Source organism: Sinocyclocheilus rhinocerous, unplaced genomic scaffold (genome assembly GCF_001515625.1).
Source record: "Sinocyclocheilus rhinocerous isolate Xijiao unplaced genomic scaffold, SAMN03320098_v1.1 scaffold2246, whole genome shotgun sequence".
Classification (NCBI taxonomy): Eukaryota; Metazoa; Chordata; class Actinopteri; order Cypriniformes; family Cyprinidae; genus Sinocyclocheilus; species Sinocyclocheilus rhinocerous.
The window spans coordinates 252,408-278,694 of NW_015640056.1; the positions used below are offsets into that span (position 1 = coordinate 252,408).

A 26,287-nucleotide genomic window follows, 5' to 3' on the forward strand; every position below is an offset into this window, starting at 1 on the left:
TGTGTGTGTGTGTGTGTGTTCACTACTCACTGCTGTGTGTGTGCACTTGGATGGGTGAAATGCAGAGCACAAATTCCGAGTATGGGACACCGTACTTGGCTACACGTCACTTTTTAAAAATACCTTGTGCATATGCACAGTGCCTTTATGCGTACCTGTACTGTATGTTTACATACGCTATATGCCATACGAACATGCATATTTTTATTGACCTTTATCACCTTATTTTATTTATAACTTTATATTTCAGTTGTCCTGTATTTGAAGGGGCTAAACTTAGGTCCATAAACCAATGTATCTGATCATGGGTTGGTGGACATGACGCAGACTAATTATACTGTGATGTCTTAACAATAACTTGTTGATTATGAAAACGGTTTGCACACCCCTAATTAAAAACATAAATGAATGGTCACTATAGCAGAAACTCTACTATAAAACAATGATTCTCTTGAACTGTCGCTCTGCCATGACAGTAGTTGACATGAAAGATAAAATTGATAGTTCATGGCATTGCCTGCTATTGCACCCCTTGTGCAAACAAAGAAAATACAACACTGCGATGAATGATGTGTGAAATCAGACTTGCGTAGTAGTACTTGTGTTTTGTGGCTTACAGATTTGTAATGGTAGGCTTGGGGGTTTTTGGTTATGCAAAGCCTGCAAGGCACAAATCGAGGCAAATTTCTTAAAAAAAAAAAAAAAAAAGCATGCACAGGTTATGTCCGGCCTATTAATGAATATCCATGACTCTCTCAGAAACCTGCAGTGTGTGCGTCTGGGAGGAATAACTTCATCCATACTAATTCTACTACTTCACGCAGTATTTAGAGCAGCAGAATTTAAATCAGAGTCACTGGAGGAGAAAAGCGAGGGAGGAAAAGTGTCTTTGCTCTGGGTTTTCTGGCTGTTGTAGCAGCTCGGTGTTCTTTGATGAAGCCGCCCACTCTGACCTGAGCCTGAAACTCACACAGTTTCCATCAGAATCCTGCTGAATATTATCACACTAACCCCTAATCACCAATCGCTCTCGCTGCAGGGATTACCGGTCTCATCCATACCTCCACACAAACACAGAGGAATAACTTAGAGGGGATCACTTTCATACAAACGTGTTAGGGCTTCATAAGCCTCTGGGAAAGGTCAGAGAGGCACAGAGGTCAGAGGTCAAAGATGATCTGCCATAGGCTCTCTGTAATCACTTCACAATCTCACAACAGAAAATTAAAGACTGGCAAACATTTTGGTGTTTCAGACTTTTCTCATCCATGTACTCTTAAAAAGAGTACATATTACAAAATAATGAAAGAACTTGCTTTAAAAGAATATACTTAATTGAAAACTGAATGTAATTTTTTGGACACTTAATTGCATGTTAACTGCACTTAAACGAAAATGTATTGTATTTAAAATTTATATTAACTGCAATGCAGAGTACTTTTGACCCACTTAAGCTGGACTTAAGTACATCTTTGAACTATATTTAGTGTACAGCTGAATGTACTGACAAAAGTCTATGGTAAACTAAATGTGCCTTAATATCATCTCTGTTGAAACTTTTATGTCATGTATTTAAATTTATTTGTATTTATGCATTTACATGTTCTTTAGTATGTTAGTCAACACATCAATACAAGTGCACTTAATTAAAATTACATTAGAAAACTTAATGATTTAAAATGTACTTTAAAGTGAAACTTTTAATTTACCATTATTACAAAGTGAACTTTTTAAAAGTGTGTTACAGTCATGTAAGTGAACGCTATTTAAGTTCAACTTAAGTGGCTTTATATTCATTAAATATTACATTATCTGCAAGTACAGGTTTAAAAATAAATACTTTCAAGATTTGAAGTATACTACAAATGCACATTCATTACAATTAAACTCACTTCTTCATCACAAAGGTAGACAAGAACTGGACTTGCATGAAATTCGCTAAACCCGGAGTCACTAATGACATGACCGATGTGTTAATGAAATCTTCACGAGTTTCATATCTACATACTATATCCTATATATTAAACCCTTAAACACACGCTTTTAAAACCCTTTTCTTTGCAGATATTGAGAATTGTGGTCATTGATCACCATGAGACTTTATTCTGCTGAGTTGTTTGTAGTTTCCCTTATCGCAGTTTCTCGACTGTCTCCTCAGCACTAAATGAACTGGACTTTCTACTTGGATATGCTTTTTTTCTCCCCATCTTAATTCTTCCTTCTCTTTCTCCCACAGAGGGGGCAGATAAACGGCATGCTGTGCTCTTTTAATGGGGAGGTTGGAATAAAAGTTTTGTTTTTTTATGTCTATATTATGTCTAGACTATGAGTGTTGCGTAAATGTTGGGTGTTCCTTGCGACTAGTGACTGTTGTAGATATGTTTTGATGTTATGTTGTTATCAGTGCTCATGTTAAAGGGGAAGCTCGCCCACAAACAAACAAACAAACAAACAAATAAATAAATAAATAAACAAACAAACAAATAAATAAACAAATAAATAAATAAACAAACAAACAAACAAATAAATAAATCTGTCATCATTTATTCATCCTCATTTTTTCAAACCCTAATGACTTTCTTTCTTCTGTGAAACACAAATGAAATTTTTGTATTTTTTTTTGGTCCATATAATGACAAAGTCAGTGAGGTCCAATGTTGCTTTGCACATTACTGACTTTCAATGCATGAACAGTTCAAACATTCTTCAAAATATCTTCTTTTGCATTCCACAGAAGAATGAAAGCCATGGGCTTTGGAATATGAGAATGAGTAAATGATACCAGAATTTTCACTTTTGGGTGAACTATCCTTTTAACTAACCACTTCTGGTACATCGGTGTGTTTATCAAATTTGATTTGTTATGTACATCGATGAACGTCCAACAGCTGTTCACTGTTAGTCAAAACATTCAGTCTATGCATTTTTATGTTGAATTTGTTCCCTCGCATTGTGAAGACTTCTTTCTTCAATGATCTTCTTGAACATTAATGCAAGATATCATTCTCACTTCCTGTGTTAGATTTTTATGGTTTGTACATTCTTAAAAATGATCTGTTAAAGGAATAACACATATACTGTTTATAATTATTCTTTTTAGTGTAATTAATCAGTTTTTTTTCCAAAAACAGTCACAACCAGTGTTGTTGTCAACTAAAACTAAATCTATTAAAATTGCTTTCGATAATTGAAATAAAGCTAAAATTAAGAAAAATAATACATATTAGATGAAAAACTTAAACTTAAAAAACTTAAGTTGCTAAAAATGAAACAAAAGGAAAATGGAATATATATATATTCAGTTTTTATTAAGTTTATATATACATATATATATTAACTTAATAAAAAAAACTGAAAAAAAAAAAAAAAAAAGCTAAATAAAAATATTACTAATTTTAAATAACTGTTTTCTATTTAAGTATATTGTAACATGTAATTTATTACTGTGATTGTAAAGCTGAATTTTGACTAAAATCTATAAAAGTATATAAAAATAACACTGGTCACAACCACAATTTATTAATTAGAATTCATTCATTCATTTTTCAGATTCTCTCTTTGACTTTTCAACAGGCTCTTTTTGTTGTCTTCTGTATGTACATAACCTATAAAAATCAACTAATCATGCTGCTGAACTTGTTGCTAATGTGTAAATGTGGGCAATAATTTGATAACCATGTTTTTTCAGCTTTAAAAATTTTTTATTTTTGGACTCGAGTTTCAAAATATCAAGGAAAAATGAATAACATGGCCTCTTTAATTTGTCTAACATTGTAGAATTCAAAGCGGTAATCTCCTGACCATGTATGCATTTGTCCAGGTGAACAGTAGAGGCCTGTCGCATCTCTCTCAGGAGCAGAGCCTGCATGCGCTGCGCTGCCGGAGGAACATGAGGTGGGGTCCGAGGAGGAAAGCAGCTGTGCCTGGAGCTGCTGGAGGGACGACGGTAATGACTGACTGTGTGGACAGCGGGACGCAGACAGATATTAGCTTCCAGCACATGGTGACATTAGGCAGACCCGTCCATCACAACAGACCAGCGTCAACTCCTTCCCCTCCACTGCCGCCCATGCCAGAGCCCTACCTCTTCAGCCAGCTGTAAGTGTGGCTTTGAGAACAGATATCAGTTGTCACTGTTAGGGAACAGTACTAGCAAAATCAGTGCTATTATGATATATGTACACTATACATATAATAACAATAACTAATTACAGTACTGTTCAAAAGTTTGGGGATCAGCAAGATTTGAACTTTTTTAAAGAATTCTCTTATGCTCATCAAGCATTTGTTTGATCGAAAATACAATAAAAACAGTAATACTATTGTGAAATATTATCGCAATTTGAAATAACTGTTTTCCATTTGAAAATATTGTAAAATGTAATTTATTCCTGTGATTACTCCAGTCTTCAGTGCCACGTGATCCTTCAGAAATCATTCTAAGATGCTGATTTACTGCTCAAGAATCATTTCTGATTAAGATCAGTGTTAAAAACAGTTGTGCTGCTTCATATATTTGTCATTTTTTCAGGATTTATTTAAAATAGAAACCTTTTACAACATTATAAATGTCTTTACTGTCACTTTTGATCCATTTAATGCATCTTTGCTGAACAAAAGCATTAATTTCTTTAAAAAAAAAAAAAAACTCCAAACTTTTGAATGTTATAGTGTACCTTTTACAGAAAATACTTCTTTTACGTCAGATACTTTTTAGTTAGGGCTGTTCTTACACTGGAAAGAACATTTCTTGCATATATATTTTATGCAAGTGACCATATATTTGAAACATTTTTACATATTTATGTATATAAATATATTTCTATTATACTTGTTAGTGAATCGCAAATGTATAAAACCTAAACAATTATTTGTCTAAAGATTATATGGAGCTACTTTACTAGACTTTTTGTTTTTTGACAGGAGTAAAAAAGTGTCTTACCCCACTCTCCTTTACAGCAAAAACACACAAATATATTTACACGAGAATTGCATTGATTGTCATTATCGTGTCAACGTTTAAATGCATTGCAAAAATAGATAATTAACTATTTGAAGAAAAAAAAAACGTATGGTGAAAATGCTACAATTAACAATTGTATGCATTGCCTCAAATAACGTGTTACACTTACAAACACTAACACTGCTTTTCTCTGACTTTTCATTTCTGCATGTCACTCTAGTGGTTAATTATATATTTTGCTCTTTGATATTGTTTATTGGGCTCTCCTCAGCCCTGCTATTGACCATGTGTACTACGACCCAACGGACTACTTTGACATCAGTCAACATGAGGTGGACAGACAAGATGACCTGGAGTATGAGGTCAACACTGTCTCTTTAAACATCCTCGAATATACGTTTGCTTTAGCCTGAAATACTGCTTGACGGCTCTAAAATATGAGACACCAATGTTTCAAGAGTTCTGGACACAGAATAGGACACATGCTTATTTGATAACTGTTTTATTTCCTATTTGGGTTTCTGTATATGCTTTATTTTTTAAGATTAACTGTTTTCTCCAAGGCATTGTTAGATGCCAGTGTTTCCTGTCATATTTGCTATGCAAATTTGATGTCAAAAACAGTGTGATAGCTATTAAATAATATATTGTTATGATTTAAAATCTGTATTTAACCTTAGAATGATCTCAAAGTAAAAAGAGCTGCTAAAGTCTGATTTTGCGATGACTGTGCTTTAAAATGGAATTATTATCATCTTAATTCACGTGATGAAGGATTCTGAAAGTCTGACAGTTATCAGTGTTGAGCACTACTGTGAGGTTAACCCTGCCTGCTTTAAATGTTTCAAAATGATTTGAAAGTTGAAAACATTCATTGGAAATTTAGAAAAGTAATCAAATGTAATCAGTTACATTACTTTAATAAAGTAATTGAAATAGTTACACTACTTATTACATTTTAAATAGGGCAATTTGTAATCTGTAACCCATTACATTTCCAAAGTAACCTTCCTAACACTGAGTATACATAATCTGTCATTTATGTCATGTCCATAAAATTAATGAAAAACAGACCCTCACAGCACACATACGTCGGGCCGATGTCGATGCAATGTACAAAGGTCCGTCGGCATGATGAAGCTCAGAGAGCGTTTGCTAATTGGGAGTATGTCGCCGAGACGTCGCATCTGATCGCAAATGCTCTCCGGCCGATGTTTGGACGATGCAAAGCTGATTCACCGGCGTTTTGCTCATCGTTATTCTAGCGGCGCTCCAGCGGCAGCCGCCACTCAGCCGACAGCGGTCCGCTGGTTTATAACAAATGTTTGCTAGCGGCCCACGGTCAGTCCGTGGTTCATAATCAAAATGTCCTTCCACACAATCAGAAATCAAAAACTATACACACCACTCTCATTAACAGTTGCCAATTTATTAATATTTTAAATGAACACATTAAATATACAAATACATTTACATTTATCAGATATTTTATCCAAAGTGACTTATTTATAAGGAGCATTCAATTCAATTCCCGATTATTTGTACTCTTTTTAAAATTAACCATGGTTTTACCACAGCACTTGCAGTAAAACCATAGTAAAAACAAAATCAACCATATAGTTTTACTACAGTAACCATGGTTTAACTTTGACTGCTGCAGTAATCCCTAGGTAACTACAAAAGTAACCATTACTACAGCATTTGCAGTAATCCCTAGGTAACTACAAAATTACCCTGTTTCAAGGTTACAATTGCAAAATATGCTTTAAACAAGCAGAGGTGACTGAGACTCACTGGGGAAGATCATTTTCTGGCAACTAATGCCGAGTTCACACTGCACGGTTTTCAAAGACGTCGCATCACTGTTGGTTTCACACTGAACGACTATCTGGGGTAGGATTCAGTTGCTGCTGTGTTCACACTGCACGATGGAACGAGACAGGGGGTTTCACACTGCATGACTTCACAATAGGAAGAATCGCCGACAGCTCCGTCTGGTGCAGGGTTGCCAGGTTTTCGCTACAAAACCCACCCAATTACTACTCAAAACTAGCCTGAAAATAGCCCGACGGCTCTAAAATATGAGACACCAATGTTTCAAGAGTCCTGGACACAGAATAGGACACATGCTTATTTGATAACTCTTTTATTTCCTATTTGGGTTTCTGGCAAGTTCAACCATTTTTAAGCCACTTTGTATTGTTACAATGTTGGTGATAAATGTAAAAGAACAATGTTTATTTTTTCTCAGAGATGCCCAGTTTATTTGTCAGCAAAACTCTGCCGCATGATGCAAAACACAGCATTCTGTCATTTTGATGATGCAAAAAGTGTCTTTTTGTCATTTTGTCAAAACTCATCTTTTCCTTTGAGTGTTGTTTACAAATAAAAGGGGATATATAGACCAATTTGAAAAAAAAAAAACGTTTTTTGTGGGTGGAGTCCATCTGGTGGCAGAAAATGACAGTTGTAAAGTAGCAGTCTATGGAAGCCATGGGATAAAATAATAAAAAAGGTCATTTTGAGTTTGTATTTCAAAATTCTGACTTTTTTTCTCGCAATTCCGAGATTATATTTCACAATTCTGATAAGAAAAATCAACTCGTCGTTCTCGCTTTTCCCCTCGGCTCAGAATCATGAGTTTATAATCCCACACTTCTGGCTTTTTTCTCCTCTCAGAATTGACAAAATTGCAATTGTTGAGTTAAATTGAGTTATAAAGTCCAAACTAGGAGATATAAACTTGCATTTGCGAGAAAAAAAAGTCAGAATTGTGAGATAAAATAGGTAAATGTTATAGGTTTAAATAGTAGTCTATTTCATGCTGTAACTGCAGGCTAATGCAATATGTCCACTATGAACTGCATATGTGAATATTATGTAGGCCTATTGTTTAAATCTAATTTAAGCTTTAAAAGTAGGGTAATCATAGCAGGTTTCATCCATAGTCTGTCCGTTTGCTTCAAATGGCGTCTTTGACGACAGTATTCTATAAAACATTATTTGCATTCCGATTCTGTCATCCAAAAGCACAACAATAAATTTTTTCTATTATTCAATGGATTTTACTCGTTTCCCTCCACTTGTTCCCAGTGTTTTTCTGCCACCACAATGCACGCGCAGCTGCATTTGACGTAACTGACGTCTACTACAAATTGGTCTATAGGTAATATGAAGTCTTCGTGAGTGTTGGCGTCATCTTAAAGGGACAGTTCACCCAAAAATGAAAGTTCTGTCATTAATTACTCGTCGTTCCAAACCCGTAAGACCTTCGTTCATCTTCGGAACACAAATTAAGGTATTTTTTTGATGAAATCCGAGTGCTTTCGGACTGCGTTCCCAAACAGTACCATCCATCTCCGAAAGCAATGACCGCATTTATTGTGTTTCGTCTGCTTGTTCTGAGGCGCAAGTAATTTATTATATATGAAAATTATTATATTCAGTGACTTCTCCTAGTTTTCTTAGTGATATTTACTGCCAGATTACCAGGAAGTGGCGATTTTTTTCTCTTTGACTCGTTGGATGGAAAACGCATGCTTTATTCGCAAATGTTTTATGCGATATTCCAATTTTGCACATAAGTTAAATTCACAACTTTGGATGGCGACTCACAACACTCGTTTACCAAAACAGTGCTCCTCCGCAAGTAACTTGTAATTTTATGCTTCAACCGCTAGAGGGCCAAAAGTTGCGTAGTTTTAATTATTTGGTAACAAGCAGCTTGTATTTACCTGGAATATTCCTTAAAGATGTCTGAGAAGTCAATCTTCCGTGTCTTGTCTTGTCGTTGCAGGTCAACCCTAATAGCATTGCTGCTAAAGATGGCCGAATCCGTGAGGGAGACAGAATATTGCAGGTAATTAAACAACCATTCAAATTAAGTTGAGTTTAAGGTAAGTGGCTTGAACAGCATTCTTTTTAATAGTGAGCTAGCAGATGTTGATTTGCTATCAACATCTCCTTAAGATGTTTATCATTGTCTTTAAAACTAATGAAAACAATTTTATGAACTCTTATTAAAAAATGCTAGGCTTCTTACAGCTATATAAACTTTATATGTGATGTGAAATGATGTTAATGTGTATTTGTGTTCAGATTAATGGGATGGATGTGCAGAACAGAGAGGAAGCAGTGGCCATCCTGACCAGAGAGCACAGCACCAACATCTCTCTGCTACTGGCACGACCAGATATTGAGGTGAGACTCACCTTGAAGTTATTGGAATAAACCATAATAAATACTGTAGGCCTATATTTGCACAGTCAGATATGATCACTTGATTCAATTAAGTTAATCGCTTTGGCAGTGTTTCCTACAGAATTTTCTCATTGCAGCAGGGGGAGTGTAATTGAAAGACATGCTGTCAATTTATTGTCTTTGAACTGTTTTGCGGCACCCAGCCTTTATCTCACTGCATTCAATTCAAAGCGCAAACTCATAAATGGAGTAAATATAGTTTCTTTTGCTGTGGATTTAGTAGTGGCACAGCGCCACTGCCAGAAACACTGCGGTTTGGTGAATGACAAAGTATTACTGAAGCCATTAACCGCAACAAATATGATATTCAGACATTGTGAAGTGTATAATGGTCTGCTTATTCAAGCAGTAACAGACAAATGTGTTTTAGTGTACAGGTGACCACATGGCTTCATTCTGTTCTCTGTTTACAAATGAAACAGACAGGAGAGGTCAGAGTAGGACAGAAACCCCGACGAGGAAATAAATGGAGAGGAGAATGGGAGAGAAAAAAAACAAGGACACACAGGGTCGTGTTCGACAGTCTTTTGTTCTACTCAAGGTTACGCTTGAGAGAGAAACACACTTAGGACATCCCATAATACACCACCCCCAACAGCGAGTCACCATGTCCATTTAATTTCCTTCGACAGATTTCCATGGCAGCCTAAGACATCGGCTGTGTTCAGAATGGAATAATAAATACTGCTTACTGAACACTGTATATTACACTATGTACCGCAATATATATATATATATATATATATTATTCCACAATGTATGATTCAAGCAGCAGTATGCTACATTATCACATGACCACATTACATTGCAGTTTAACTAAGTGACATCCATTTATCATATTGGAAATTGTTATTTTCCATTTTTTATCGCAATTTTGTATTGCCATATTAATTACTTCAGATACAGTTTAATGCGTCACACTGAAATTGAAGGTCAACTTGAGTGCATTGCATTGTGGGACATAGTATTCCACGCAGTGTTCATGATTGAAAACGGCTAATTTTGACAAGGTATAAAAATTCAGATGACAAAGCTACAACAGAGTAGAGAGAATCAAAATCAACAAACAAGTTTAAATCAACACAAAAATGATGATCAATGTCTTTCTGTGTGACTCACTGCGTGCGAGTCTCTTCATTGATTGGTCCCAAACCTCATTGTCTGTCAACATGCTTTAACAACCAGATTTATCATCTGTAGCCCATGTGGAAGCCATAGCAACAGTCCGTATCCCACTGGTAAATATTTAAATAAAACATAATGCAAACCCCTGAGGAATGACCCAGTTCATGAATACAAATAGACCAAGTCAACATTTGAAGTCTGAGGCATGTTTATGAAGTTCATTTAGCATGATGCTATTTGACACAAAGCTGTGCAAGGAAAACAAAGTAATCAAGATCTCGAAAAATACACCTTATTTGCATATAATAATCTTGATAAATTAATTATAGAAAGATGCTGATCTGGAACCCACAAAGACATATTTATCTTTATTAAAATGTACAAGTCTATAGGTTATGTTGAAGAAAAGGCTTCACATACACAATTGGTCTGAATAAGACCCATTTGGGTCCAGTTCTAAATAAAAATACATTGTTAATTGTATTCAATGTCTAGAATACTGTCAGATGTATTCATGAATTTGGCATAAAGTAAAAATCTAATTGTGATTTACAAAAAAAAAAAAATCCAATTGTAAACACTGAGGTCACAGCAATACCTAATAGTTACACATCTTTAATTTGATACATTAAAAATGTTTTGATGTCATTAAAGGATTAGTTCACTTTCAAATTAAAATTTTCTGATAGTTTACTCACCCCCATGTCATCCAAGATGTTCATGTCTTTCTTTCTTCAGTCGAAAAGAAATTACGTTTTTTGAGGAAAACATCCCAGGATTTTTGTCCATGTAGTGGACTTCAACAAAATGATTAAAACCAGAGACGAGAATAAGAACGAATGAGAACATAAGAACAGTGAATGGCCATTTGGGAAACAGTCAGAGATTCTACAGTTTTTAGGATTTGGGGTCAGTAGCACAAGTGTGTGTGTTGTGTTTTATGGACGCTCCAGATGGTGTGTGAGCATTTGGGCCAGTATATTCCCAGCACAGGTGGCTCATTTGAGAAACCTCTCACGTTTAAATGTCTCCTACAACAGATGGGAAAAGACCATACAATCATTTACAGTATCCAGACTTGTGCTTATTTAGACAAACACTGCCCTCTGCTGCTCAAACAGGGACATTTTAACGTGTTTGCTGCTTTAGACTAATGTGTCAGGCTCCGGTCCTGGAGGGCCATTGGCCTGCAGAGTGTAGCTCCAACCAGCTCCAAAACACCTGCCTGGACGTTTCTAGTAATCCTGAAGAGCTTGATAGCTGGTTCAGGTGCGTTTAATTTGAGTTGGAGCTAAACTTTGCAGGCCTGTTCACACCAAGGACGATAACTATAAAGATAACGATAAAATAACGATAAAAATCCTTCTCAATATTAAAGAATAGCAGAGTCCATACCACAGCTATAACGATAAAGGCACAGAGAAACGTTGGAATCACTTTCAGAACGATTTTTTCCCAGCTGATGAACGATAAAAACATTGACAGCCAATCAGAATCAATCCTGCTATAACGAGCTTGAGAATTTAAAGCGACAGACGAGTGTGCGCTTAGAATAAACAGACGATATCGTCCGCTGGTGTGGATGCTAATATAGTTATCGTTCTTGGTGTGAACGGGCCTTAAGTCCTGAAATGGGTGTGTGAGACAATGGAGTCATGCAAAATGTGCAGTGTTGGGGCTCCAGGAACGTGGTTGGGAACCACTGCTTTAGACTAATCAGTATGTTGTTGTTTTTTCTATACACATCTCTGCACACAATTCCTAGCATGATTTTTATATGTTTTCTAATTTATTTTTCTTTTCCTATTTTGTAACTTTCCAAACCTTCATTGTTGGCAGAATGAGGCTGATGATCTGGATTTGGAATTGGGTGTGGGCCTGGATCTAGAGGACTTGGAAAATGTCTCTAATTCACCCAGCCCTCAGCACCGAAGGAAAACTAGCTCTTTGCTGAGCGACATCAATGGGATCCGAGCTGGTCGGCCCAACTTGTGGCACACTGCACTCAATAACAGCCAGGAGCTGGACAGCGGGGTAGGTCGTACAGATGAAAGTACACGCTGTGAAGAGTCGTCAGAGCTGGCCGATGATGCCACCAGCGCATGCACGACCAATGCCACCAATACACCCGGCAGTTTGCGCAAGTTCCACGCTGCTCAGCACGGATGGGAATACATCCACTACAGCAACGACTCACTGCTGGGGCCAGATGGGGTGGGAGCAGCGGATCATGGGGCTCCTGAATCACTGGGCACAGTGACGAGCAGAACGCTACTGACAGGGTTAACTGAAGAGGAATATGAACGTTACCGAGAGCTACTGGAGATCCGGTGCCTTTACGAGAAGAACGGAAATGCACTTTTTCTTTTGGATGGAAAGAACCATCGTGGAGGAGTTGGGGATTTTGCAGGAGCAGGTGTTCCTGTAGACATGAATTGTAACGAGAGCCTGATGCAGCACGAGATTGCCCTTCTAGATGAGGAAATACGTCACCTGGAGTTTAAGTGGCGCAATGTTTTGCGGGCTCAAAAGATGCAGCAGTTGCGGCAACGCTGCCTAAAGGTCTGGCCAGCTGATGAAGAGGACAATGAAGAAAAAAGAGCAAAGGCAAGGTGTGGAGGTGCAGAGGCAATCCACCATGATCTGTCGGATATCAACGAGATCCCAGAAAGGGAACGCTCTGATAAGGAGAGTACAAGCGCTTATAATACCGGTGGGGAAAGTTGCAGAAGCACGCCTTTGGCAAGTGAACGATACCCTTCACTGTCTGCGGCTGGAGATTCCAGTGCCTCTGCATCCATGCGACCTCGGACGCCCCGTCACAGAACAAGCACAAGCAGGGATAAGAATCTTAATGTACCTTCTTCTTTGGATGCCAAGAAAAAGAGTGAAGAAACAGGGGACAACAAAAACTCTACTCCAACAAGGCTTCATTCGTTATCTCGGAATGGCGGGAGTAGTAGAAAGGGCTTGGATGGAGCACCAAGGGGGTCCCATGCAAATGGGACTCTCACTACTGGGATCGTGAAAGGAGGAAGGAGTGCAGAAAACAGTCCATACTTGTCCCGTCGCCGCTGCAGTACCACGCTGCCTCAACGCTACCAGAGTTGCATGCAGTTGAGGGACATATCAACAAATGACAGTCCAGAAGTTAGGGATGCCAATGAAGAGGTTCCTTCTCACTCCAATACCGTAACTTGTGCAAACAGAGACTCCACAGCTGCTCCTGCAACTTCTTTGATTATACCTCCTCCACTGCCTCCATCTTCACCTCGAATGGAGTGGAAGGTAAAGATCCGCAGCGACGGCTCACGTTATGTCGCCAAACGTCCGGTAAGAGATCGTTTGCTAAAGGCTCGTGCCATGAAGATTCGAGAGGAGCGCAGTGGGATGACCACGGACGATGATGCAGTCAGTGAAATGAAGATGGGACGCTATTGGAGCAAGGAGGAACGTAAGCAGCAGCTGTTGAGAGCTCGCGAGCAACGGCGGCGCCGTGAGTTCATGATGCAGAGCCGACTGGACTTCTTGCGGGAGAAAGAGAAGGAACAAGACTCCGGACCTCAAGGACAGGCTTCCATACTTGAGCTGAGCCAGAAAAAGAGTATGAAGAAACGCAGTCGACGCATCCTGGACAACTGGATCACCATTCAGGAGCTGCTGGCACATGGGACCCGTTCTGTAGATGGGAAGAAAGTGTACAACCCTTTGCTATCCGTGACCACTGTTTAATAATTGGTGTGAAATGAAACCTTTTCACAAGGAAAAAGATATTTGGATTACAAAGTTTACCAATTATTTGCGGTTGTCTGACAAAAATGCCTAGTAGTCAAGAAACGATGAATATAAATGTACAAGACAGAAAGGCTAATTGCAAATGAATGTACATTTTTCACAATTAACATGAACTCTGGAAGTCACTCTCAGACGGTTACAATGCAGTGGTGGTCCTGAGCATTTTCAAACCAGATTTAAACATTTTCTTTCATAAACACTTCAATCTGAGAACATTTCATAAGAGAAAAAGTTCAAGGGCCTGTTGCTTAAACCGTTTAGACTAGTAGTCATCTCTCTTTTTAAGACTACTAGTTGGTCAGTTTTTAAGCAGGCCCTAGTTTTTAAGCAGTGTTTATGCAACTGGCCCCAGATCTTGTGTTTTTTGAGGAAATTACAAAGTTAACCTGGTGATTGGTTAATAAATTGCTGCTGTTGTTTTGGCTCAATATGTGTGGTTTTCTTCACTGGTAAATGTAAAACAACAAGAAAAGAATGAGCCATTACTTAACAGTTGACTTATTGAGTTGATTTCACAATTTTAGAAGCATATGAATCCATTGAACAAAAGAACCAAAAAGCACATTGACAGCAAAAGTACAAAAAGCAGGAAATTTTCAGCACACAAATATAGGCACAACAAAAGGTAATGTCAATTGTCAAACACTGACATTGTCCAAAGAAAAATGATTTGATTGTATATTTTTTGTGGTACATTTGTCAACACTCAAGGAACAAATCAGATGTTATTATCACTCTTAAAAATTATTTTGTTGTCAGCTTGCAAAATCACATTTCAAACTTATTATTTGATATTGTAAAAAGTTTGCATGTTGTTGTCTGGGAAATGTTTAAATTATGTTGTGTGAACTGTCAAGTGAAGTTTTTGCCGTCTCTTCTGTAATACTGGTCAACAGGACAACGATATATTGTGTCCAAATGTTCTTTTAACATCTTGCAGGTCTAAAATTAAGGAATTTCTGCTCCTAAATGTTCTTGAATAAAACTTTTGCAATTTCAATATCATCGAGTTTCACCCATTATTTGCAAAAAAGCTTCAAACACTTCAATACAGAAACAAATCACTTAAAATGTAATCAAAACACTACACAATGGCGTTGTTTATGTTAAATAAAATAAGCTGAGGTTTTGTAACTCAAATAAAAATTTGCATTTATATGTAATATTCTTCTTTCGCCACAAAGTTTTTGGTAAGAAAAAAATGACAGGACACTGGATACCATCTCTTCATTTATTGGATGTACAATTATGAAAAATAATAATCATAAAAAAGACTGGAAGCCCAAGATTATTTACAATCGTTCTCTTTGATTCTGTGGCAAGGTCTCTCAGAGATTCCATTGTCAGTCTCATGCTCACTTACATCATGATATGTTGAGCTTTAAAAAGACGTTCCTCTCTAGATATGACAAAATACATGACCTAAAAGTTAACAAAGAAAAAAAAATACATACAGTACATACATATACATACATCGAGAGAATTATCTATAAAAGCAGAATCATTCAAGTATCAAAAGACAGACCACCCAGGATTACTTTACAATTCGATATTGTTTATATTTTAATCATTTAACCAAGAATATGTCACCATTGTATTCGCTAATGTGATTAGTTGTGCAAACACTGCGGCTGTTACAGGTGCTAGCATTAGCAACTGCTTGTATTTAGCACTATACCCATTTTTAACGTACCATGTAAAAGAAAATTAAGAAAAAAAAAAATCTAAAAAAAAAGTACCAGACCTAAAATCCTTGTAAACTAGGGCTAAATGCATACAGGAATATTTCCCATCTACACCTCATGTTTCTGCATTATTATCTACACAAAACATAAGCGCAGGTTCGTCCTTGACAGATGACTATGCAAATTTCCATTTTTAAACCTTTTCATCCGTTTCATTTTTATTTTTTAGACATACCCTGCTTTCTGCAACTTAATCATTAAAGGAAAGACACAAAACTCTACATATAAAAACAACTCGCAGTTGTTTGTAGTGTCACATTAACGCCACTGCTTCGTATTAGAAATCACAGTATACGTGTAAGAGTCACTACAAGTACCAAGATCTGGACTGTACCATTCTCATGCCATCATAAAGTTATTAACTTATCATAATAGTGTACCATAAGACGTCTCAACATTATCAACAGTATCTCCCACTAATCTGGCATTGAGTTTCTGTCCGTGACATTCAAAGGCCAAACCTTTCCTACTGAAACTCGTACCATAGTTCAAAATTCTTATGTTTTAATGGTCTTGCCCACATTGTACAAACACTTGTACTAAAGCCTGTTGGCCACCTGACTTAAAATACTGACAGTAAGAATCAAAGATCTCAACTTACAGATGGACTGATCTTAACTGGACATCAAAAGACAAGACTGCACTCTCTAATCAGTGTTTTGCTGAACTGGAATCAGTGTTTCTAACTTTCTGCTTTTATTTTCGAAGTTATCAGACAAAATAAAAGCATCTTCACTTTGTGAGATGAAAGACCATAATTTTAGATGACAAAATCACAGACAAAACAGAAGCGTGTCGACTGTCGCTTCACAAGGAAAATAAAACAAAACTCAAAGAAATCAAAGTAAAGACAACGTCAGCACTGAGAATACAGTGACTGCTGTGAGTTTCCAGTGTCTGAAAACTTCTGAAATCTGATAAAAGCAAGATGTTTTTCAGAGGGAGGGGTGTTAAAGTGGATGGGACTCTTTCTGTTTGTTTTTGGCTCGTGTGTTTAAGGTGAAAACCTAGTGATGGATGGGAGGAGCTCACTGCAGGTGTGAGGAGACTTCTGACACTTACATAGATCTATATAAACACACACACACACACACACACACACGCACACACACACACACACACTACAAGTGATGTCTCATCCACAGTCATGCTGTCACTGGCATCCCAACTTTCCTTTCTGTTTGGCATCCGACACAGCGGTCAGCTACAGGGAGACATACACACACAGGGATTAAAACAAATCAAAATGAATAAAATGTGGGATCTAGTTAACATGCTGATGCCATTTACAACAGATATGTCAAAAGTTCAAAAATGAAGGTGAAGAGAAGAAAGCTGCTGTCGTGCCAATCTTTTTTTTTGGTCCTGAAATCTTCTCCCCTTTGGACCATAAAGACTCCAATGGCAAATAAAAACTTCTTGATATTCTCAGCTGCCTGATTAGAAATCTGACTGTTGTATGCAAGTCCTACCCGACTGGATATTCAACAGTATTCTCATTGAATCTCCATTTCACTCAGAAATACAGCAGATTAAAATGGGCTGCAAATAACATTTCATGGTGACTTTTCAATTATACATGACATATCATGTGATTTAAATAAATTTAGACTTTAGTTCTCTTTGTTTTCAGTTAGCTTGTGGTTAGCATGCTAACCGATTAGACCAGAGGTCCCCAACCACCGGGTCGTGACCCACTACCGGGCCGTGGAAGAATTGCTACCGGGTCGCCAGAACGGTTTGGGGAAAATGTGTATAGATATGACACTCTGTTATTTATTTATTTTATAATGATTGTTCTAATTATTCTGTATTTCCTTTGTATGCGATTGATATGGAGTAGCAATTTGACAATTTCATGTTAAATAAGTAAATGAAATATTGCTCTGATTTGTCACATTTAAACGGATCGCAGTTGATCCGTAATACGTATGGATGTGTGTATAGATATGACACTCTGTTATTTATTTATGTTATAATGATTGTTCTAATTATTCTGTATTTCCTTTGTATGCGATTGATATGGAGTAGCAATTTGACAATTTCATGTTAAATAAGTAAATGAAATATTGCTCTGATTTGTCACATTTAAACGGATCGCAGTTGATCCGTAATACGTATGGATGAGACCCTACCGTTCGGCATGCATGTGATTCGCAGATTAATTTGCCAATTTACACGTACATGCAATTTTAAACCACAAGAAGAAGAAACGAAAGAGAGCTCAATTCATTACTCGCGCGCTGTTCTCGCACACAATCAAAGCGCGCACAAGAGACGTGTTTCAGACTGAGCGGAAATACCGAGTTGCGTATACATACACATTAAATTAGCCTATGTCAAAAACTAGGGATGCACCGATACCGATACTGGTATCGGTATCGGTGCATCCCTATCAAAAACCCTTCACGGCATTGTCATTCTCTGTGCTTTAAATATTTTTTTCTTGCTTATCCGAAAAATAGTCCGATTTGTGACGCAAAAAAACCCATATATATATATATATATATATATACAGAGTGGGTACGGAAAGTATTCAGACCCCCTTACATTTTTCACTCTTTGTTATATTGCAGCCATTTGTATATATATACAGTATATATATATATTAGGCCATATATATCTCCCCCCCAACCTCCCCCGCCCGGTCCGCGAGAATATTTTCGAAACGTAACCGGTCCGTGGTGTAAAAAAGGTTGGAGACCCCTGGATTAGACCCTTAAGAATTAAAAACACTGCATGAATTTTGCCCAGATTTTTGCTAGGATTCAACAAATCAACACTAGTTGCCAAAAGTTAGCGTCCGTCTGCAAATATTGGTCAGTCGGACTTTCGCAAAGAAAATCTCGTATGATGGGTACAGACATCAATCTTCAGACAGTATTTCATATCTATGGATTAATGCCACTATGCGTTGCCCACATCAGGCTTTATTTTGGTGATAATGATCAGGAAAAATACATTATGAAATTACATAATCTGCTACAAAAGGATGATGCCACATTGTTTGTGGGGCATTACAAATGACTAGCTTTTGGGGTCCAAGGGAATAGGATTTTGAGGAAAGAACTGAATACTGCACAGCAACAGAAAAAGCAGACTGTTCAGAGAAAATGAGAGAAAAACTTTCAGGATGGAGAGAGCAGCAGGCATTAAAAGATGACGTTAGTCTACATGAGATGCTGATTACAGGTCAATAAACACAACTTTATCCATATTTGCCCTTTGGCACTGAACTGTGCCATCTCTTTATAATAGTCCTTACTGTAGTCTTTACTGTAACGGCATGCAACAAATTAAAATGTCTGTCAGTGTGTGTGTCATATGGAGGACCATTTTCACCAGCTAAGGAAAAAATCATGCTTTGGTAAATCACAATTATGACAGAAAATGAATGGAAGATTATGAGACGCCAAGTCATATTTATAAGATAAAAGGTCAAATTGTGAGACAAAAAGTCAATAATGAGATTAAAAGGACAATTATAACATTAAGAAGAAAAAAAAAGTCATCTCAACTTTCACTGGTCAATTTCAACTTGCGTCAATTATAAATGTCATAATTATGACTTTTTTATCTCACACTAACCAAATACTAAATACTGTGCAATTATTAAGATTATAAAAAAAAAATCCTTTTATATGAATTCCTGTTTAAATACAGTTTAAAAACCTGATTTATGTGTTTTAAATAAATAAATTACATTTATTAAAATATAAATAAAACGATAAAAATAAAATAACAAATAAAAATAAAACAACAAAACCAAACACAAAACAACAAACAAAATAAATAGATTCAATAAACATTACTTACATTCACTAAAAAATTAAACAAAAACACAATAAAATTAAATAAAAAACAACATGAAATAAAACATGGAAAAGAGATACATTAAAAAAATGATAAAATAAAATAAAATACGGAATCAGCCTAAAATAAGCTGTTGCTAGCTAGTTGATTTGAGCTATTAATAGAAATGTATTTGCTGCATCGTGGTTTTTTTTCTTACAATAACTTTGGGTCGAGTAGTTGACAAATATAGCCAATACTATTTTGTGGGAAAAAAAAAAAAAAAAATGAAAATGGAATAAGATTATTTATTTTTTCCCTGTCATGCTGTAGTTTATGATTTTTTTGATGCAATGTAAATGACATTGCACTCAAATTGTGGGACACAGTATGTTTTGTTTAAATGTGTTTAAACATGTTTTTGGTAATTAAAGTCAATAAATTATTAATTTGGTCATTTATGTTTTAGGTGAATTAAAACACTGCTGTACTCTTTTAATTGTTGGATATAGTCGTGAAGGTCAATACCTCTTTATTTTTACATTTGACAACGGTTCTTCTCACATATTTATTTATTACTTCTAGTTCTAAATGTGTAATTTGTGCCTTTTCGCGTAAAAATAAAATAAAATACGGGATGCCAAAATGTACCGTATTCATGGAAAGTGCCTTTTATCGTAATCCTTGGCGGTGTGGACTGTTTCGATCTGATGCTACATGTTTAGTGGAGTCCAGGTGTTTTAGCTCAGACTGAAGAGGAAGAAGAGGAAGTCTTCATCAGTGTCTCACTGCGGTCGACGCCTGGCAGAGATGAGCACCACAGAAGGGGTAAAGAAAGAAAAACTAGTTAAGAGAAAAACTGTCAGAGTGAAAAATGGAGGGAGAGTCCTTTGAGCAGAATGGAGTAGGAAATGTTAGTTTCTTCAGGTTAAATGACAGCATGTTCTGGTCCTCAGCAGAGCTTTACTTTGGTTTCAGGCCAGTTATGATACGACTACAGGTGAGAGACTCCTAAACTGGGCGGCATACCTGAACGAACTTACAGGGCTACGTCAGGACAGAGTGTTTGTTTCAGCCGAGTAAAGGCCTCGGGAAAGGGTTGCCGGACAGCCAGAGCTGTGCGAGACAGACGGAGAAGAAGGTGAATGGAGAGGAGGCTTCTGTGTGGAGGAGAGCGAGGGGGAAGGAGTTCGGTCACGTGGGCGAGGGGAGGTCAGAGTCTATCTAGAGAGTGAAGGCACAGAGCGAAAGGAAAAGGTGTGAGGGGGCGGGGCGTGGAGGAGAGGAGCGTCCGGTCAGAATATGGTGGTCTCGTACTTGGTGCTGACGGTGCGCTTGGGATCTTTGGAGTCCAGGATCCAGGTGGCACTGCTCTGAGCGTGAGCGTCCACATCCATCGCTTCAACCTAAAACAGCAGGGAGGAAGACACGTAAATACCCTGTGAGAGACATCAATACCACGATTACACTAGTTCCTCTCACTAGAGATCTGATTACGAGAGCTTTGGGTCAGGTTTCAGCTTTAGGTTACTGAATTGACGAGTGTATGGAACCCAGTATATTCTTTTAAAAATGATTCAAAGGAAGCACATTTAGTGACTTGAAAATGCCCCTACATACATCACCGTTCAATTGGTACGATTTAGTCTCTTAATGCTCAATAAGGCTGCATTTATTTGATAAAAATACAGTACAACAGTAATATTGTGAAATATTATTACAATTAAAATGAACTGTTTTCTCTTTTAATATATTTTAAAATGTAATTTGTTTCTATGATAACAAAGCTGAATTTTCAGCATCATTCCTCCAGTCTTCAGTGTTACATGATTCTTCAGAAATCATTCTGATATACTGATTTGATGCTCAAGAAACATTTCTGCTTATTATCAGTGTTGAAAACAGTTGTGCTGCTTCATATTTTTTTGTGGACAACTGAAAATATTTTTCAGGATTCTTTAATGAATAGAAAGTTCAAAAGAACACCAAGTGTTTGAAATGTAAATGTTTTGTAACATTATAAATGTCTTTATTTTCACGTTGTTGTTTTTTTTCATTCTAATATGCTGATTTACTGCTCAAGAAACATATAATTATCAATGTTGAAAACAGTTCTGCCTTTTAATGTTTTTGTGGAAAACTGAAAATATTTTTCATGAATCTTTGATGAATAGGGAGTTCAAAAGAACAGCTTTTATTTGTAATAGAAATGTTTTCTAACATTATAAATGTCTTTATTTTAATTTTTGATCAAACTAATGCATCCTTGTTTATTATAAGCATTATTTTCCTGACCCAAAACTTTTGAACACTAGTATACTGTATACAGCAGGAGTGGCCAACGTCTGTCCCGGAGAGCCACAGTCCTGCAGAGTTCAGCTCCAACCCTAATCAAACACACCTGAACCAGCTAATCAAGGTCTAACGGTTACTAGAAAGCTACAGGCAGGGCAGTTTTAATCAAGGTTGGAGTAAAACTCTGGACAGGACTGTGGCTCTCCAGGACCGACGTTGGCCACCCCTGTATATAGAGTATATGTATAGCCACATTTCAATGTGTAATTCCTCTACAGTACTGTAAGTATTTGTCATAGCGCTGGTCAGAAAGATCTGTCGCACTAAAACAAAAGTGGACTAGATATGGATCTGTCACAGAAAGAAAGGAACCATGGGGATTTGAGCTATTGAAGTAACAAGGTGAATAAAGGACGAGCTGGATGAAGGAAAAACAGAAATAGAGCGGTGGAAAGTGTAAAGAATGAGAAGAAGAATACAGCAAGGTGAAGCTGAATTGAGAGGATGAAACCAAAGGAACGTCTAAACAGAGCAGTGACTGGAATACAAATGCAGACAGACAGATGAATTTGGGAGGATCTTTTAGCTTTAGGACTCAGCAGTGAGTTTTTTGTTTTTCTGATTCAATTTGGTAGAGAAAAGCTAACTTTCAAATACAGAACAGATTATATTAGTATTATAATTAGGCTAGTTTTTCCCGTTTGCATATGTATATGTTCATGACAGCATATTCTGGCTAACCACTGACATTTAAAACAACTAACCACACATTTATATCTTTATTATATCTTTTTTGAAAGAAAAGAATACTTTTAATAAGCATTAATTGGATCAAACATTTAAATAAAGACATTTATAATGTTAGAAAACATTTCTATTACAAATAAAAGCTGTTGCACTTTCTATTCATCAAAGATTCATGAATTTTTTTTTCAGTTTTCAACAAAAACATTAAAAGGCACAACTGTTTTCAACCGATAATAATCAGAAATGTTTCTTGAGCAGCAAATCAGCATATTAGAATGATTTCTGAAGATCATGTGACACTGAAGACTGGAGTAATGATGCTGAAAATTCAGCTTTGATCACAGCAATAAATTACATTTTTAACATATAGTCACATAGAAAACACTTATTTTAAACTGTAACGATATTTCACAATATTATGATTTTTATTACTAGGTTTTTGATTAAATAAACACAGCATTGGCGAGCAAAAAGACTCATCTTAAAAACATTAAAACAAACTTACTGACTCCGAACTGTAGTGAACTTACAAAGTGTCTCAAACAAAACTCTGGAATATCTTTGTTAGATTCAATGTAACAAAAGTATGTGTGTGTGTGTGTGTGTGTGTGCGCTCTCACCCCTGACTTGCGCATACTCCCTCGTGGTTTGGGGACAGGTCTGCTGCTCTTGGTCTCGATGATTTCCGTCACTCCCGCTGTGCTCTGCTGCTGTCTGGTCCTCTGGGCCTGCAGTGCCAGCTGATAGGCCACTTCAAACGCCTGTCCCAGCGTCAGAATGATCTCATAGGTCAGGTTCTGTCGGGGAGGTGGAGACACGGTGATTAACCATCGTGATGAGGTGCTTAAACCACTATTAAGAAATGATCAAAGAGTTCAAATAACCTCAATCCATCTTCAGACGTTTCTTTAATAGCCTCATCAACAGAATCATACATCAATACATTTGTAGAGGCCTCCAACATTATTCTGCACTTGAGGCATTTGAACTCATAAAAGTATGTAATAACAAGCTTAGCTATGTCATATAGTGAATATAATGAAGAGCAGCTTTTTATATAATTACACATCAGTGAGTCTCTGAAAAGTTACACCAGGACAGCTGTAGATACTGTAATGTGTAATGAAAGATATGAAAACACTTTGATTTTTTTCTTCTTTTCTCATCTAGGTCAAAAACAAACACTGTAATATTGAACATAAACTCTCAGATCCTCCACAAAAAAATCAGGGCTTGTAACTTCCGCCTGTGTTTCTTTTTTCTTTACAACAAGCTTTTGAAGACACAGAATTGCATTTCTAGCGTGGTCTACAATTAACATCATTTGACAAACACGGAACGGAAGCAAAACTCAAATTTTAGAGCATCTAAAAAGGAATGCCTGGCCCTCTTTTTGCTTTCATATGCAATGAATTATTTATTAAATCTAAATTAATAAAGCAGCAGGCTGTGTAAATAAACACAAACTCTGGAACCAGGATTTCTCAATGTAGTCAAGATGCATGCAAACATTATAAATGTCTTTAATGTCAATTTTGATCAAAACTGAACTGAACTTTCTATATTAAAAATTCAAATGTATTTTCAAAAGATAGATTCATTGTCTATTCAACCTCTTAACTCAAAGAAAAAGCTGTTTATTAATTGTTGCAGTAATGACCTGATTAGCCAATTATCAGTTCTAATAATCACTTGATTTGTGAACATGAATCACATGAACTGCTGCTGCAGCTCTATTAGAGTCTGGCTGTAAGTATTCAAGGCAATCATAGGTCTAGTGTGTGTCTGTATCATTTAGGCAGCTGTATGATCAATGTAATTTTAATGGGCTGCTGCTCACAACCTCTCCTATAAAACTCTTTGTGATACTATCAGAAGCCTGGCAATTGGCCCACGGCGCTCTGCACACCACAGAGAGAGAGAGAGAGCGAGAGAAAGAGAAAGAGACTCTTAATGCCCAGAAAAATGAGTATTTCAGAGCAGTAGTTCTCAACTGATGGTCATTAAACAGGTCTGTACTGATTATCACAGACAGCAGGGGGAACAAAATTATGCGAAATGCAAAATTGGAGGTTTTCAATTGATTTTATTTCTGCAAAAAGAAAAAAAAAGTGACGTTTTTTGAAACACTGTAAATCAGCATATAGAACTGAAGCAAAGCAGCTGAGAACTACTAATGTAGAAAGTGCTAATCTCTTAAACAGTGTATGTTAATGATGGTGGTGTTTGTCTCACCACATCTATGGTACTGAACACGTGGCAGTAATGATGGCTGCTCTGCAGATCTTTAGTGACGTAAGCAAACGTGCAGAGGTCCTCTGGGTCCTGAGCCGCACACGAGATGTTCCTGATCTCATGTTCTGCAATGATGTTCTGAACACACAAACCAAAGTGACATTAGCCAACAGATCCAAGACCTTAAGCAAAAAACAAACTTAAACATAAACGCCTTACTACTTACTACAGTTTTCACAGGAATAGTTAAAACAATCAATATCCGTTGATACTGATAAATACAATTAGATGGATGGGATAGATTGGGTGCAGTGATGGGAACTACAGTAACTACGTTACTACAGTTCTCACAGGAATAGTTAAAACAATCAATATCCGTTGATACTGATAAATACAATTAGATGGATGGGATAGATTGGGTGCAGTGATGGGATGGAGCGATAGATGGGATGGACGGATGGATGGATGGACCGATAGAATATATTGGGTAGATGGGATGGGATGGGATGGCATGGCTTGATGGATGGATGGGTTGGATTGGATGGATTGGGAGGTTAAGACCACTTAATATAAAGTGGGACCACTATTTGTATTACAGTCTAGTCTATTCAACCTTAATTAAATGTAAACAGGTATGCACTGCTGTGCTACTACAGGTATTTTGGTCTATATTAATGTGCTGCTTTAATGCACACACACACACACACACACACACACACCACTCGCACACACCACTCGCACATAAACACAGTCAGAGGGAGAGAGGTCGGCGATTGCAGATCACACTGCGCACACACAGAAACTTGTCAGTGCTGCCCCACGACTTTTATTAATAAAATAACAGATACTAGATCGCTTCATTATCTTCCTCAGCAACGAGGTAAAATCGAAGTAACTAAACAGCTTCATAGTTTGTAGAGAGAGATGTACAGACGCAGGTAATTCACACACACAACTGTCATCTTTCTCTCGATCGATAATTCATTCAAATAAATGCTATAATTTATTCAAATAAATGTGGTCTTACCGCACTATTTCATCTCTGTATCTGATTTGAAGCGGACAGAAAGCTAGAACTAACGAGCCGTAACTGACGAAAATAACAGTCATTTTTACCCTTCCGGTTAAATATTGCGCTGATAACATCATAAATAGCTTTAAAGGGGTCATTGGATGCCCATTTTCCACAAGTTGATATGATTCTTTAGGGTCTTAATGAAAAGTCTGTAACATAGTTTGGTTAACATTTCTCAATGGTAGAGTAAAGAACACCTTTTTTACCCCATCAAAAACAGCTCTTTTCAGAGCAAGCCGTTTTGTAGCATTTTTC

At 37.0% G+C, this 26,287-nt stretch overlaps 2 protein-coding genes across 4 annotated transcripts in view; one reads left to right on the forward strand and one right to left on the reverse strand.

The window, feature by feature from the left end:
* Positions 1-6,063: 6,063 nt before the first annotated feature.
* Positions 6,064-14,326, forward strand: LOC107752455 (PDZ domain-containing protein 4-like). The gene is made up of 4 exons (XM_016568427.1): positions 6,064-6,192; positions 8,760-8,822; positions 9,062-9,163; positions 12,188-14,326. Exons 1-4 carry the CDS (start codon positions 6,064-6,066, stop codon positions 14,078-14,080), a joined length of 2,187 nt encoding a protein of 728 aa, XP_016423913.1. The 3' UTR covers positions 14,081-14,326.
* A 1,034-nt stretch (positions 14,327-15,360) lies between these two features.
* The window catches only part of LOC107752452 (ankyrin repeat and SAM domain-containing protein 1A-like), a 47,642-nt gene continuing 36,715 nt past the window's right edge, over positions 15,361-26,287 (reverse strand). Inside the window, exons 11-14 of one of the 3 annotated variants that reach the window (XM_016568425.1) lie at positions 24,958-25,095; positions 23,343-23,519; positions 20,998-21,086; positions 15,361-17,092 (exon numbers count right to left, since the gene is read on the reverse strand). In XM_016568425.1, the coding sequence (XP_016423911.1) occupies positions 17,089-17,092; positions 20,998-21,086; positions 23,343-23,519; positions 24,958-25,095 (408 nt within the window). In that variant the 3' untranslated portion in view covers positions 15,361-17,088. The other 2 variants (XM_016568424.1, XM_016568422.1) reach the window with 2 other exon arrangements.